A 14,925-nucleotide genomic window follows, 5' to 3' on the forward strand; every position below is an offset into this window, starting at 1 on the left:
CATAAAGCATAGTTCACCTGAAATCTTCGGATTGCTGAACGACAACCGCAACCATCACCATTTTGTCTGATTTATCTCCCGCCGCTTGTCTTGGTACCTTTTTGAACTGAGTTAGATCTTCGCTGACGTTTGAGCGCAAATCTAGGTCAAATTAGTTAGCCTCAAGAATGGTAGAAAATAAAGAATAATATCTTGGTTCCTGGAGTCGAAATGACGGAAAATTTCCTTCAAAGAAGCTGGTAGGATGCATTGCTGCCCGACTGTCCATGCTTCTGTCCGAGGCGTTAAGCCGAACCACTCTCAAGCACAAGCTCATCGAAGAACGCAAGACAACTCTGTAACGTACTTTCTCTCCCTCTGCTTGTGGATCTTCTTCGGAATCGGCGGGATGCATGGTGAGTTTTCAGCGCGGGGTTTGGTTCTCTGACACCGTGACACCTCTGTTGCAATTCCGCCTGCAGCTGGGGAGCAGCCCCCTGTTTCCGCGAGTCGACGTGGGTGTGTCTCATCCAAACGATGAAGGACTGCAGAGGGACGCGACTCTCACAGGGCGAGCGGGGCCGATGAAGGGGAACCAGATGGGAGCGTCAACTGGTTCAGGGTCGATCCCGACAGCGTTCCAGAGTTTCATGCTTGTCTCCGAGCAGGCTTAGCGGGTGATTGAGGATGCATTTGCATCATCTCGCTGAGGGCGCTCGCCAATGAACAGCACATCTCCTTCACCGCAACAACTCCCAAGAAATCAGATCGGGTCGTGCCGTTCCCTGAGAGCCACTCATTCCGTCTCCCAAAGCCACGTCAAGTCCGAAGGATTTTGGCACGTCGAATCATCGCGGGCGATGCATCCAGCGAGGCAACCTTTTCCACTTCCCACTCTCATCGCTTTCTGCGTGTGCCCCTCCCCACGCTGCTGCCGTCATCTCTGCTGCTCTATAAGGTTGCGCCCCTCCCCTCCTTCTCGTGTTGACTTCTTGACCTTGCCTTTTCCTCTCTCATCTCGACGCTTCCAACCAGGGCTCTCATCGACTTGCATCGACTTCCAAGGACTTGTTCCCCTTCCCTCGTCTCTTGACACTTCTTCCTCATCATCACACCACGAGCACCTCTCCCGCACACAGACTCCCCTCATCTTTCACCAGATTTGTCACCAGTCAAATCTTTCACGCTGCTGCTCCCAAGGAAATTTGCCTTGTTTTCTTCTTTCAACAGTCACTCCGTGGACATTGGAAAAGAATTGAAAAGCTCCCTGGCTCTTGCTCTCACCTCGGATACTCCTCTGGAACCGAATCCTTTCCTGGAATAGGACTTGCGCTTGTGTTTCTTTTTCGTTTCTACATACTGCCAGGCTTTTTGTCTGAGTCTTCATCGACAGATAACAGGTAGTTCCCTCTTGATCTTTTCTTTACTCCGCTTGACTTGCCCTTTGCTCTGTTTCTTTTTTTGTCTCCGTCACTCGCCTCTTCCCATGGACCCAATTTATGGACCGTCGACAAATCTCAACAATATACTGGATTCTGAACTTCTACCTAACCTGGTGCTGGAATCTACGGTGCCGCGTCGCGGTTACCCAGAACTATGATGATGCCTCGGACTTGAGACAATTTCGTCCACAGCAACCGCTGCAGGACTGGACACTTGAGTGTTGTTTAATGTTGGCACACTCACTTCGATACACTGGATCCTTGCCCAACGCATGAGCCTTGTCGGTGGTCCCCTCGCACTCCCAGCCTGGAGTGGAGGCTTAGGCGTTTCCTTGGATGAACCAGTAATTACCTGGCTACCTGAATGCCTGCACAAATGGATAACTCCGGCCGGAGTGGAAACCTTGAAGGGCCTTGAACTACAGAAAGTGACCCCAGATAATGTTCTTCCTGGATTTGAAAGTTCTCTTGAGCTTACCTGCTGTGGACCGCTTGACCAAGCATTACTATCGTGACCGACAGAAGCAAACCCAAGTGTGCATCTAATGTTGTTGCACTCACCCTTGACCCCAGGCTCAATGAAATGACCTCCCGTGGAATTCAGCTACATGGAAACAGTCCCAGCCGTTTGGAGTAACTTCAACACCCAGGAATGGCTGTCGAGATGGTTTTCAGGATCCGATCTCATTTTTGACAGCGAGACCCTTGTTATTTCCGTTTGATCGCCCCCCTTTCCCTTATCGATTCCACCATGCCCAGGACTCCAGAGGACATCCATCTATAGGGACCAGTAATACGTCGAACAACGGGAAATACCTCAGCGACTAAAACTGAACGGTTCGTAACTTAATGCCTCTAGCTGCGAAGGTAGAACTAATGATTACCTAGACATATCCTCGACCTGGACTCCTGGACGCACTAGTTTTCTGCTTCTGTGTTGACGTCGCTTTCGAAACTTGCAATGTAGATTTACTGACTCGAATTCATTTAGTGCTTGATTGTGCACCTCGCAGGCACAAAACCCCATCATGGTGTCCAACATCAAGACCGACCCAGAGAACTTGTCTCTGTCTCAAACAATGCTTCACATGGACCACTCCCAGTCAAGGCATATCCCTGGAAACTCTCAAATGGCCTCAGTAACTACCCAGGATGATGAACTTCTGAGCCAGGATAACTTCTCCTTGTGTTCAAGTACTGCTCAAAGCCGTGACACCTCAGAAATGAAGCACTGGACTCTGAACGATTTGGATTCCACTGACAGCAACTCCATCGCCTCAACCAAGCCGGATTCCCCGGCGGTCCAGATGCTCTCCCTCTCATTATCTCAGCATGCTCTTCTCCATTCCGCTGTAGGTGCTAGTGACATCATGTATTCGGCTGGTTCCGAATTCCATGGTCTCCCGGACGTTGAACAGAGTGATATGGACTTCTCGAAGGCGCAGGACTTCAGCCACTACACTTCCCTTTTTGATTTCTCTGCCTTCGAGAATGATGCCAATGGTCACAGTGGCAGTCACTCATCATGCACCCCAGACCAAGGATCTCCCACAGGTGATAGCCAGCTCGCTCCCAGCGATTCATGGAACATTGTCTCAGACACCGGGTATAACCGGCGTTCAACCATGGATCATTTCACAGGCAACCTATTCCAGCACGTGCCTGTCTCTCCCCCGCTGACGGAAGCAAGTAATGATGTCTCGGTTACAACCTCCTGCTCTCACCCTGGATACCCAGCATATATGTCTCATGAGGATGCCATGTTGAAGGACATCACAGCCACCCCCGTTGGAGCCCAAGGCATAAACCTAGGGGACCCCATCTTCCCACTCACACCTCCTCTCAACGAGCAGGACCCCAGCAGGTTAGTTCCCGCGTTAATCGCCTGACATGTCGATTATATTTTGGTCGCATTCTAATCTTATACAGGACTATCCGTCCGTCTAAAAGTGCGCGTAGGCCAACATTGCAGTTATCTCAATCCCAGCCACAGGTGAAACAGGATCCCGAATTCTTTCCACCACTTCCGGTCAAGGAGCCGCTCAGACCAAGGTCAAAGGACGGCCCAGAGTCGCGAAACCCGCGCGACCATCCCTACTATTCTCTGCCCACCCACAATGATGGAAAATACTATTGCCCCTTTGCCAATGGAGACAAGCCTTGCAATCATCCTCCTACTACGCAGAAGTGTGCTTATCAGTGAGTCAGACGCGAATCCGAGAAATGGTATCGGAGACTAACATTGGAAAAGCAAATACTTGGATTCCCATCTGAAGCCCTACCGTTGTAGGGTGCCCAGCTGTATGGATGCTCAGCTCCAATTCTCTTCAAATGCATGTCTCTTCCGCCATGAGCGCGAAGCCCATGGACTCCACGGCCACGGAGACAACCCTCACCTCTGCCTCTTTGAAGGATGCGACCGCTCCATCCCTGGATACGGCTTCCCCCGCCGCTGGAACCTTTTTGACCACATGAGAAGAGTGCATGACTACGCCTCCTCTGAGCACCCCAGCTCGCCAGATGCTTCCCCTACCACCGGCGCAACCAAGAAGAAGGAAACCACGGGACGTAAGCGCCGAGTTACGGGCGTGAGCGGCGCTCAAACCATGAAGCGAACCCGGTCCACCCAGTCCCAGACCAACCCTTTGAAGGCACTCCAGCAGACAGCTGCCCACCATGGACAGAACCTGCAGGCCGCGGAGCGAAACTACTACAACTGCCACACGCGCCTCACTGAACAGCTCCGCAACATCACTCCCCAGGATTCTGCCATGCATGACAAGGTCAACGCCAGCCTTCAAGAATTGATCACCCTTGGGATCACGTACCGTCAGGCTCAGGCCAGCCAGGCCGTTGCCCAAATTGCCAATGGACTCCCTGCGTGAATGAAAATGGATGATGTTTGATTCTAGACATCTTTCCTTTTTTTTTTATTTTGGAGATCGCCCAGGACCGCTTATTCCAGCATAGGAGTCTTTTTGATCCCAATAATGGGAGTACGGATCTCCCGGAATGGAGCTGAATGTAGCCCAAGGCCCATCTTCTCTTTCGAGGCTGCCAGGGATTGATATCCGCGTCGACTTTCAAGGAACTTACTTCCGCCAGGCCGAGTAGGAAGCATATCATGCTCCACAGTTCCAACTCGGGGTCTACTGGTAGACACCCTGTGTGAACTGCGTCTAGATGAGGCCAAACCATCCCAGCTCGAATGGGCGGGATATCGAAAAGACCTAGCGCAGGAGGCGCTGACTTTTCCTCTCTTTTCCTCATTTTCTTCTATGAAAATACTCATTGCGCCATTTTCCTTCGTGCGCTCGATTCTTGTATCATTTTGTATTTTGTTGTAATTGATCGGGTGGCCTTTTACTTGCTTTCTTGCTTTATTATCTCTTTCCCTGGCCCAACTGAATTCTTCTTCGTCCGACCAGAAGGGACCGGGAAGAAAATCAAAGGCAAAAAAAAGTGGTTGAATTGATTATTTGTGTACAGCGACAGCGACAGAAACCAACAACAGGGCAACAGAACGGAATGGGATTGGATCATTTCGGGTTACTATATAGACTTATTTATCCATGTTTGTGTTTATCTTTTTATGTGAGTGTTTTCTCTAGGTTTCTTCTGCTCTTGCAGTCGACCGACCCGGTCTGCTGGTCCTTTAGTATGTATCCTTATGCATTTTGGCTTATTTCCAATTTCGGGCTATCAATATATTGACTCCAATATCTCAAGCGACATTTTACTGCCTTGGATAATTGTTATGCTCCTTCTATCCCGTACATGCTATGCTAGTCTCCAACAACGAACTCGTTACTCATGATAGTCAGCCAACAAAAGAGAATCACCGTTCCTCCACCTCATCCGCAAAATCCGCATTCAAAAACCTCACAAACGCATCCCCGACCTCCGCCTCCCTCAGCCCACCACCCTTAACGGCCGCATGTGGACCCGCGATGTACGCTCGGTTCAACGTAATCCACTGTCTCCGCAGCCGCTGCAACCGCGGCAGGGCGAGTATCCCACCCGCGGCGGCGAGATCATCCGTTACACTGCCTGAGGCGATATGCGCGGGTATGAATATCGGGAATGAGGATTCTGGCACGGGGATGCGGATTCCTGCTTCTTGTCGTCTTGATCCTGATCCTGATTCTTTGTCTGCGGCGTAACGATGGGTTTGGGAAGAAGAGGTCGACGCTAGCGCTGCCTTTGCGGATGGGTTGGAGAGCGTGAAGGACCGGATCGCTTGGATAATCGCCGACGTGCGTTTCTCCATGTTATATAATGCTGAGGAGTCCGTTGAGGCTGGGAGGACGGTCGCCTGGTGCGGCTTTATCGCAACTCTTGGTCTCGAGAGAGCTGATCGCGGTCCCTGTGTTATTGTTGTTGTTGTTGCTGTGCTTGCGGCGGAGGAGAGATTCGTCGAGTCGAGAGACGCTGTTATTTGTGATACTGGGGAGATTGTGTCTTCGTTTGGGGTTTCGGAGAGAGTTGACGGGTGCGGGATGCCGGTTAGGGCTGTCCAAATTTCGGCGATGGGAGGCTGAGTGTCGGAGTATGGGACTGTGAAGAGGGGTTTGTCCCAGCGGCTGTGCATGGACGGTTCTTCGTAGCGGAAGATGAGGTTTTTGAGGAGGTCTGGAGGGTAGGGATCGCTGTCGTGATCTTCGTTTGTTTCTGTGGATGGGGAGGGAGATGGGGGCTCGGATGTCGTTGGAGGTTGTTTTGTGGTTGGCTCTTCTGCAGGGGAGTTGTCATTTGCATTCCTGCTCTCATTCGGCTGAGCCTTCGACTCCCTCCTCTTTATCCGTGCCTCGTTATTCGCGATACACTGGTCGATCGGGGTCCCGACGTGGACCTACGAGATCGCATTAACACTCCACAGCCTCCCCAACAAACCACGTAAATCGAGGTGGGAAACTTACAACGCAACAAGTCGTCCCCAGCGCCTTCGCCTCACACCAAAGCTGATACCGATACCCCTTGATATAGTTCATCCCATCGAGAATCACAAAACTATCACGGCCGAGCGCCCTCTTCGCACGGGTATAAGCAAGTCCACGGGCCTCCTTCTCCGTCCGCGCGGTATCGTACACCGTCCGCGGGTAATTGGCCTTGTCGTGCGTCGAGACGATGTGGATCTTGTACTTGGGTTTTGAGGGTGGGATTGTGCCGCGGGCGAAGCAGGCGGATTGGGTTTCTTCGAGAAGAGTGGCGAGCTGGTGGGCGCGGTGGGTGAGGCCCGAGCACGGGTAGCCGGTTAGGATGATGAGCTGCGTGGACGGACGGTGTCAGTATTTGGCGCGTCCAGTTTGAGATCTGACTTACTGGCATGGTTGGAGTGAACTGGGAGGGAAGGAAAGACTGGAGAACTTGCGGGCCTTGTCTTTGTCTGTCGGTGCTCAAGCACCGACCGCCTTTGCTGCGCTGTGCAGCCCGCGGAACTCCTCAGCAACGTCCCGCACAACCAGTCTGATGGCTGCAAGAGGGACAGTGAGGTTCTCCGCGTGTGCTCTTGTCTTCAGGAGCGATCCATATGCCCTTACTTAGCAATGCCTTCTCTGTGGGCATGCCGTTACTCGGATGTAGTCAAGAAACTCAGCTTCGCAGGACCTGAATGTCACGGACATTGCATCCTGTACTGGGATATAGGAGCTCGACTGGGGATAATCTATGCCGTGTTTCTATTCAAGGTAACCAAACGAGAGCAAGAAGAGAATCCCACGATGCTGCTCTATCAGATTCAGATGCCAGAAAGACCCCTCGACGAAAGCGCAAGTGCTAGTCATCTGAGGCTAAATATTACCATACCTCGACTTCATTTGTGTAGCTTAATCTTTGTACCGCTATCTCACATGTTGGGGTTAGAACAGCTAAGAGAGGTCTTTCAGATACTAGTCGCACTGGATCAGCTGCATAGACTGACCACCTCTTTCAAGCTCTATTTACTCCTTCCATTCCAAGCTTCCCAAGAGAGCATTCAGGATACATTGTATCAATGCATCGTCTTTCACAATGAGCTGCTGAGATTGCTCTTGTTCGGGGACTTAACGAAAACACCTGGGCAGCTCTTCGCTCCTTCCTCGACTGGCGGGTAGCCGTAGATACAAGACGAGGAAGGTGCGACAGGGGTAGAGAGCGCGCGCGCCTCCCCACCAGGTGCTACGGTGAGCAAGACCCCCAGCTCCAGGGCTCGACGAGGTGGTTTCTTTATTTCGGGGAGAAATAACGCAAGAGGCAAGCGTGACCCATGGATTGATTCAATACGGTAGGCGCGGCTGGTAGAGTTTAGAACTGCTGGTCGCTCTTTCCTTCCAGGCTAAGGAGTACTTACACTCAAGGTGAGGAAGCCACGACCCTGTCCAGAGGCGGCGTAGATTCCTGATCAGAATAATGAGAAGAAGCGATGGGGAACTCAGAGATGTGAGCGCTTTCTTCGCACTGGAGACAACGGGAGAAAAACGGAGACAGGACGTATGGTCGGGACAGCACGAATCCTCCATCCGCTGGAGGATGAGTGGGCGAGATGATTCATGGGTTAGTGCTCGGTGACAAAAGTCATTCCCTCCTGGCTTGTGGCCATGAATGCCTGCCTTCTTTGATATGACTGCGAATCTATTATTGTCGCATCGTACACATCGTCTGGGATTGAAACGGCGGCTGTTTTATCAGGAAGGCCTGGAGTACACCCGCGTGTCACAACCCTGGATTCCTCTTCCGCCATGTGATGGGGATCGAAAGGAGGCGAAGAAGAACAAATTCTGGGTAGAGCCCTCAGATGGGTAGCATTGCAATCACATAGTCCAAAAGATGGGTGTTCATCGAGAAACTCCGAGCGTGCATTGCAAGCACCACGCGTTATTGAAGACATTCAAACTGTCTGAGATCACGGATTCCGGTGATCCTGTGTCTGGTTTCCACTCCTCTTGGACACCTCAGAGTTCGGCTTCAACCGCCCTGTTTCCAGGAAGTCTGAGGGTTGCAGGGGATCTGTAACTGAAAGACGGCAGAGTCAAGAACCAGCCAATCCTGTCTGGCTGTTGCTGAAAGGTTCAATCTTTGCAAGCCCGCCCAATTCAGCGGTGAAGCGGCGATGGTCCAGGATTTTCGAGGACCAGCAGAGGATCATCGATTCGCCAATTGTCCAATCACGGCGCATCGCAACAGCGTCAGCCTCACTCTTCATGACGAGGCCAGAACGGCCTCCCCTTTCGCGATCGGACTCGTATCTCATGGCTTCTGGCAAAGATGGGCGGAGTCTGGACCGAAGGAAACGGCCTGTGTCGGGGGGCCATTGAAAGTCTCTCAATGGGATGCTCGTCGCCATGTTTCTGCTGACGAGAGAAAGAAAGCATTGATGACTGTGTTCTGATACAAGAAACACCGGTACACGGTCTTGAACTGCCGCTCGACTCTCAACCCCTCATCAGCTTGATGGAGTAATGAGCAGTCATCCCATGGGATCTGCTGACTCTGTAATAATCCGCGAAGCGGGGGGACAAGGGATGGCGCGAGAGCCATCCATGCTCAATTCAGAGATGTTCAGATGGAGCACCCGATATGTTGGAAAGACGCCGGAAAGAGCCAGCGCATCTCAGCAGATTTCCTGTCATGCGTGGGTGGCGTCATATCGCCACGCTGAGAGGAAGCACCCTGTGGCAGTTGCAGTGGCATGTTCAAGAGTTGCAAGACAGAGGAGGGCACGATGGTCTTCTCCATTATTTTGCCCTTTGGCCCTGCTACTGCAGGTTTGGGCAAGAGATGCAGAATGTTTGAAAGAAAAACATTCATAATCTTCATCAAGAACAGCGCAACGGCCCAAAGTGGATCCGACAACATGGAGATGATCCTGAAGAATTCCAAAATAATGCAACCAAGTGAATCGTACCGCGTTTGTCTTGCTCTTGGTCTGTGTCGGGGGTCATCCTTGACGAGGCTGAGTCGAAAGGTCGAATCATGCCGACTATCCCCGTTAAAGGCGGGCTCGTATCCGACGAGTTGAGAGGCATTTTGCGCTGAGGTTTAATTCAATTGGTTCACTGGAACGTGCGTTTTCCTGTTTTCATTAAGTTTATGCTGTCCACTAGGTACGTCTTCTCAACATTGCTGCCTTCTTACGTGTGGCTGTGCCTCTCCCAATCCTCCTCCTGATCACCACTTCCTCAGGTTTTTTGGTGAGTGTCACCGGAACCAGAAGCCCTGACCAATGTCGAGGTACATGGCACGCTCTTCTCTGACAGCTGGCACGTTTTGGTTCGCCCGTTTGTCTGCAACGGTTGTGTGCATCGCTGCCCGCTCTTGTTGTCCAACGTCTCCCACATGAGGTCTTTCAATGCCGACGGCAGTCTCAGTCTTCTCCGGCTCCCCTAGCCGGCTGCCCAGATTCAAGCGCGGATGTCCCGGGAGCCGCAGACAAGGGTCAAAGTTGATGAAAATTATTGCCTGGTCGCCAGGTTGCAGGCCATCCTTGTTTACTGAATACACGATTGATCGTTCGTCGGCAGTGGCTTGGACTTGCCCAGTTCTTTTGGAAGGACAGAGGAGGTGATTCAGCTCTTGAGGAGCGTCGTCTGGAGGCCACAGGTGCACACCGCGGGAAGTAAAGCGCTCTTCACTGTTTTCAACGGGACGTCCGTCTGCTTCGCTGAGCTCAGGTGTAAATAGGAGCCCACTTTCCTCATCGATGGGGCATTTTCGCTTCCTTGACACCATGCGTAGCCGTACTCGATCACGGGGAACAAGATCACCGCCGCGTCCACCGCCGCTCGGAAGTGGGTCGTTCACAAGGTCAAGATAACTGGATGCGGAGAGGTTGTACGTGCGGAACTTGGTCTTTGCGAGGATAAAGTCGCGTCTGGGCTTGGGTTCGATGCTTCCCTCATACTCCTGGTGATAGTGCCTGCGAAGCCGCTTCAGTGGACGTTCATAATTAGGCTTGTTGGACGAATCCAACAATTTGGCTAAAGGCTCATCAGGTAGAGCGGGCATTTGATAGTAATCTGAGGGCGGCTGTTGCTTGTCAACGTCTGCTGGTGCTGGGAGGGGCTGAATGTAGTATGTTCGGCAATTCTCGCTCCCTCCGTCACGCCATTCCCTGCGACACTCAAGGATCATAAGCTGTCCGGATGATTCGTCTTGTCTGAGCGAGAGGTCAGACCAAGTGTCGTTGATTGGGCCCTCACGATGTTGTCGACGCCAGGTGCGATGCGGTTTGACACCTTCTTTCGGTATCTGGAGTCTGGGGTCCAAGCATATCCAAACGTAGTATGACGTCCAATCGATTTCTTCTTCCTCAAAGTCGACCAGTGTTGAAATAGCGTAGAGATGGTTTTGATAGACCTCAAAGCACACGGTCTGACCGATTTCATAGCCCGCGAATTTGTCTAAGACGATCATGTTTTCGCTCTGAGTCTTCATGGTCTTCAAATCCGCACAATTGACCTCCCACTGGGTGTGCCCGTGGGTCCCAACTGCAGAATGCGTTCCGTAATACAGGTAAGACCCATTATGCCGTACAAAGAGTCGTTCTGTAGATTCTAGTTGCACTCTGAGCCTCAGCCGCCCGCTCTTCCCGTAACTAGGCCGGCGCTTGAGGTCGACCGCCAGAAGCCACGCCTCACGCCTGTCGTCAATCTCAACCAGGAAGGCCACTACTCCTTCGTTGTAGTTCATGAGTGAGACACGAGCCATGCCGTTCTCTGGGTTGCAGCCCGGAATTGCACGACGCAACACATTGGGAAGGTTCAGGACTTGCTCGACACGACTTGCGCCTCGCACATTGAGGGCCCGGATTTCATCGTTGTATATGTAACACAACGAGCCTCCGGTAAAGAGAAAGGCGCTTCCATAGCCGAGAACCGACGCCGAATAAGGTTGAGCCGTTGCAAAGGACTCTTTGATGTCGTACAGACGCCCGATTGCCTTGCGGTAGCCTGCCTTGGCCTGATCGGCCTCCTTTCCTTCTTTGGTGTGTAGGAGATCGCCCTGGAAGTGGGCTAGGGTCAGTTTCCATTTCATAGCCTAGGCAAGCGCGGAAGGATTGGAAGCTAACCTTAACCGTGTTCCGAGCGATCGAGTCGCTTTTCGTCGCAGCGTTGAGGGATCGATTGACGCGACTGAGATGGATGTAATCGTGGCAATCAAGTTTCGAGGCCACCTGATAGAAGACATCGTATGGGATGGAGTCCAAATTCTTGGTCATTTTCTCCTATGACCAGAATAGCGGACGGGTGGCCAGCGAGCGAGGGTAGAGACGGACCGATGCAGTGTAGGAGTGGTCTTCGACATCGGATCTCTGAGAATCGGATTGGGAGTAGCAACACCAGAAGAGAAAGACAGCCCAAATTAGGTCATAGTGGGGACGTGAGTTCGTGAATATGAACAGCGACTGTGGTGAATGCTGTGCAGGGGGAGGGAGATGGTGGGGGTTGAAGGGAGGGCCTAAGGGACATGTTCCTCAACAGGACCTCTGCACCAATGCATCCTTTAGTACTTGTGAGATTCCAAAGTTGAGCCGCATAGTTTCCATACGAGACTCCGGTGGGGAAAATTTAATGTCGGAAGACGATGATCTGGATTGCTTCAGGCTAGGGGGAAAAGTGGAACAAGAAAACTTGAGGCGTGGCGGGAAGGCCCCGTTCAGTTTCCCAACAAGGCTGCCCGTGAGGCTCTTCGTTGCCTCTGCTTTCTCTCCTGAGTCGCCTGCCGTCTTGTTCAGTCCCACCATCCTTTCATAATTGATCCCGATGTCCGACCAATTTCTTTTTTGTTTCCATCCGCCCATTCACATTCGCCGTTTGAGCCGCAAACTCCTATTTCTTCCCAAAACAGTCCGGACGGGAGTCCATCCTTTCGCCCCAGCAATTTGGCGCCAAGGACCTCATCTCAAGCTGACTGTACAAAAGCAGGTGGCTCTTCTCAGGCACCAGCGTGGCAATTGATTCTCACATGAGAAGTTGGTTCTCGACTTCATCGTCAGTCTGCTGCCCTTGTGGCAAAGCAGTGTCTTGCCGCAACGATCTGCCCCTCTGTCGGCATTTAAAGGTGCGTTGTGGGTCATCTCGTATTTGCTTTTCTTCGTCAAGTTTGGATCACACCACAAGAACCCTTACTGATTGCATTTGAGCCCTTGGAGAGGACCAGCCACAAAACTCTTCTCCATTGATTTTTCTCCACACAGCAAAAGCTCCACTCCATCGCTTTGCGATCATGGTTGACGCTGATGGGCGGCCTCAATGGTCGTGTGATTTCGGGCGGGCCACGAGCCACCATCCGAACCTGGTTCAATAAGCTCACGAGGAAGTGCATTGGCGAGGCTGAGGATCCCATTCCATGACTTGACAAACGTACGAACAAATACGACCAAACAACCCTGAAACTGCAGTCTCTTTCTCTCCACTAGGACGCGCTTTCTCTGTGCTATGGCTTGTCCGAGCTTTGTCGTCTTCTTTCGCCCGCCGTGAGAAAAGTTCCGTGCTTTCTCGCGGTCCTCATCACACGTCCATGTAAGCTCGGGTCCCTGGTTCTCTCCATCAATCCAAGATGCGCGACCGGGCTGGGGATACCTATCTTCCATTCCTTTCTCGACCAAGATAAGACGGCTCCTCACCAGCCGGGAAAACTCGAATCATGATACTCTCAGGCTCATCTGCGTGACACACGTGCCAATGGATGGCTCCCCGGGCAGAAAGAAATGAGTAAAAAAAGGTACTCACAACAGTTGAACATGCGCAAAGAGTTGCTCTGCATGGCTCGCTGCAGACCCGAACCTGTGCATCCTTGCCCCTCCTACATGGCTTGTTGGCGAGCTGTGCCACGACAAGGCTCTCTTTGTTTGCTGTCCGGCCCCGTCTCCGAGCGACAAGCCTGGCCAACAAAAGAGCTCATGCAAATAGTGAAACAGCGTAGATAGCACTCCAAGCTGGATGCGAGGTGAATCCCCGCAAATCACCTCAATTCCCTGGGAGAAGCCAGAAGGGTGGAGCGAGGTTGTCTGCTAGCAGCCTTGCCAATGTCCCACTTGGCAGCAATGCCGGACAGACCGTTGAGCAATGCGATTAATTGGATCCTTGATGTCGGAGCTCCGATAATAGGCGTCCTTTCAAGACACCGTGGTCGCCGTACCTAATCACTTCCTCGTCAGCTTTGGTGTCCGAGTCGCCCCCATCATCCCACTTGGTATTTGGAATTATTTCGCCGACTGTAATTCACATCTTCACGAGGCGCCGACGATCAGCGAACTGTTCTTGAACTTCGAGAAGGTTTCTAGAAGACTTCCTGAGCTGGATAGGCCACAAACTCACCTGCAGTGTCTCGTGACCACATAAGCATGTGACCGGAAGAGGATATAAAAATTATCGGGGACGCTGTATTAACGGAACAAGGCATACGCTGCATTATCCAGTCGGTTCACTCGGAATTGCTCAACATGTTGTTAAGAGCCTCAATCAGAGGGCTATCCGGGTCCATCATCGCGAATTGCCGATCAACCCTGCTGGGCAAATCATCCGTGGAAACTATGACTGCGTCGACGTACAACAATACTATCATCCGAGCAATAACGACGCAGTCCCTCATCCTACTGCAACCCCAGCGCCCACGAGCCCCGCCCCAGCCGCCGCATTCCCCGCCGCATTCGGCCCGGAGCTTACGAGACTCTGCGGTTGATCCAAAATGTTAAAGAAAAGTTGCCCAACGAAGCCCCTGGCACCCTCTTTCCCCTTCGCCCTGATACGGAAGCCCCACAAGCAAGCTGCCCCGAAGCATGTTAAGTTTTGCCGGCGGCGCCGGGGTCGCGGGACCGTGAACATGCTAAAACACTGCCCCAGCACGCGGTATGTCCGGGCAAGGTCAAACCTTGTCGTTCCTGGTTCAAGACACTGCGGCAGCAGGCACTGGGCCACGTTTGTGGAGAGTGTAACCCGGCCGAGCAGGCGCCGGGTGGAACACCGGATTGTATTGTTGACTATGCTTGTTGGTGTGTGGTAGGCTGTGCACGTTGTGCAGTAGATAATGTTGTTTTCAACCTGCTTTTGTTAGCCATCTGTACCGAGTTGTTCGAATTGTGTGGGGGATGCGATAGTGATACGAAGTCGCACACGTATGTGGAACAACATTTTCAAAAGCCGGCCTGGCATACTGCAGACAGACATTCCTGAAGGTCCGCCCCCTCCTGGTATTCATCTTAATTGCCTTGACTTCGCAGAACCGAAAAAGCGAGGTCGATTTCTTCACCCGCTGCATGATAATTGAATCATGGACCGCATGAAAAAGAATCTGTTGTTGTCGTTGTCGTTGTGGCTGTTTCTGCTATTGTCTGTGCTGGTGTCACCAATAAGGACTTGCATTCTAGCACCGTGGTAGATTCAGGGCTTGAAGGCGGTTTGCGGTGCCTGCACTATCTCTGCCGCTGCTGCCGCTGTTTCCGGGTCCATATCTTTCTATCTGATCTGATATGATCTGATCGGCTTGTGCCAGCCTTTCGAGCATAATTGCCTTGCTTCTTGCAGTG

The 14,925-nt window shown here is 52.1% G+C and overlaps 5 protein-coding genes across 5 annotated transcripts; 3 read left to right on the forward strand and 2 right to left on the reverse strand.

Annotated features, from left to right (window-relative positions):
* Positions 1 to 708: 708 nt before the first annotated feature.
* On the forward strand, positions 709 to 1,466 carry BJX67DRAFT_81833 (uncharacterized protein). The gene has a single exon (XM_071035507.1). The coding sequence runs from the start codon at positions 840 to 842 to the stop codon at positions 1,236 to 1,238; it is 399 nt and encodes a 132-aa protein (XP_070886271.1). The 5' UTR covers positions 709 to 839; the 3' UTR covers positions 1,239 to 1,466.
* A 983-nt stretch (positions 1,467 to 2,449) lies between these two features.
* Positions 2,450 to 4,306, forward strand: BJX67DRAFT_381009 (putative C2H2 finger domain protein; the record flags this gene model as incomplete). The annotated part of the gene is made up of 3 exons (XM_071032925.1): positions 2,450 to 3,285; positions 3,351 to 3,620; positions 3,673 to 4,306. 3 exons carry the CDS (start codon positions 2,450 to 2,452, stop codon positions 4,304 to 4,306), a joined length of 1,740 nt encoding a protein of 579 aa, XP_070886272.1.
* A 740-nt stretch (positions 4,307 to 5,046) lies between these two features.
* Positions 5,047 to 6,803, reverse strand: BJX67DRAFT_352794 (putative RNA polymerase II Elongator complex associated protein Kti12). The gene is made up of 3 exons (XM_071029067.1): positions 6,744 to 6,803; positions 6,341 to 6,688; positions 5,047 to 6,273 (listed from the first exon to the last, which is right to left on the reverse strand). The coding sequence occupies exons 1-3, from the start codon at positions 6,747 to 6,749 to the stop codon at positions 5,260 to 5,262; spliced, it is 1,368 nt and encodes a 455-aa protein (XP_070886273.1). The 5' UTR covers positions 6,750 to 6,803; the 3' UTR covers positions 5,047 to 5,259.
* Positions 6,804 to 6,877: 74 nt separating this feature from the next.
* Positions 6,878 to 7,733, forward strand: BJX67DRAFT_81661 (uncharacterized protein). The gene has a single exon (XM_071035503.1). It carries the CDS (start codon positions 6,968 to 6,970, stop codon positions 7,511 to 7,513), a length of 546 nt encoding a protein of 181 aa, XP_070886274.1. The 5' UTR covers positions 6,878 to 6,967; the 3' UTR covers positions 7,514 to 7,733.
* A 1,669-nt stretch (positions 7,734 to 9,402) lies between these two features.
* fbx15 (F-box domain protein) lies at positions 9,403 to 11,743 on the reverse strand. The gene is made up of 2 exons (XM_071035506.1): positions 11,467 to 11,743; positions 9,403 to 11,399 (listed from the first exon to the last, which is right to left on the reverse strand). The coding sequence occupies exons 1-2, from the start codon at positions 11,614 to 11,616 to the stop codon at positions 9,597 to 9,599; spliced, it is 1,953 nt and encodes a 650-aa protein (XP_070886275.1). The 5' UTR covers positions 11,617 to 11,743; the 3' UTR covers positions 9,403 to 9,596.
* Between the last annotated feature and the right edge of the window lie 3,182 nt (positions 11,744 to 14,925).

The sequence above is a fragment of the Aspergillus lucknowensis genome, assembly GCF_044049455.1.
Source record: "Aspergillus lucknowensis strain CBS 449.75 chromosome Unknown BJX67scaffold_19, whole genome shotgun sequence".
In the NCBI taxonomy this organism is placed as follows: domain Eukaryota; kingdom Fungi; phylum Ascomycota; class Eurotiomycetes; order Eurotiales; family Aspergillaceae; genus Aspergillus; species Aspergillus lucknowensis.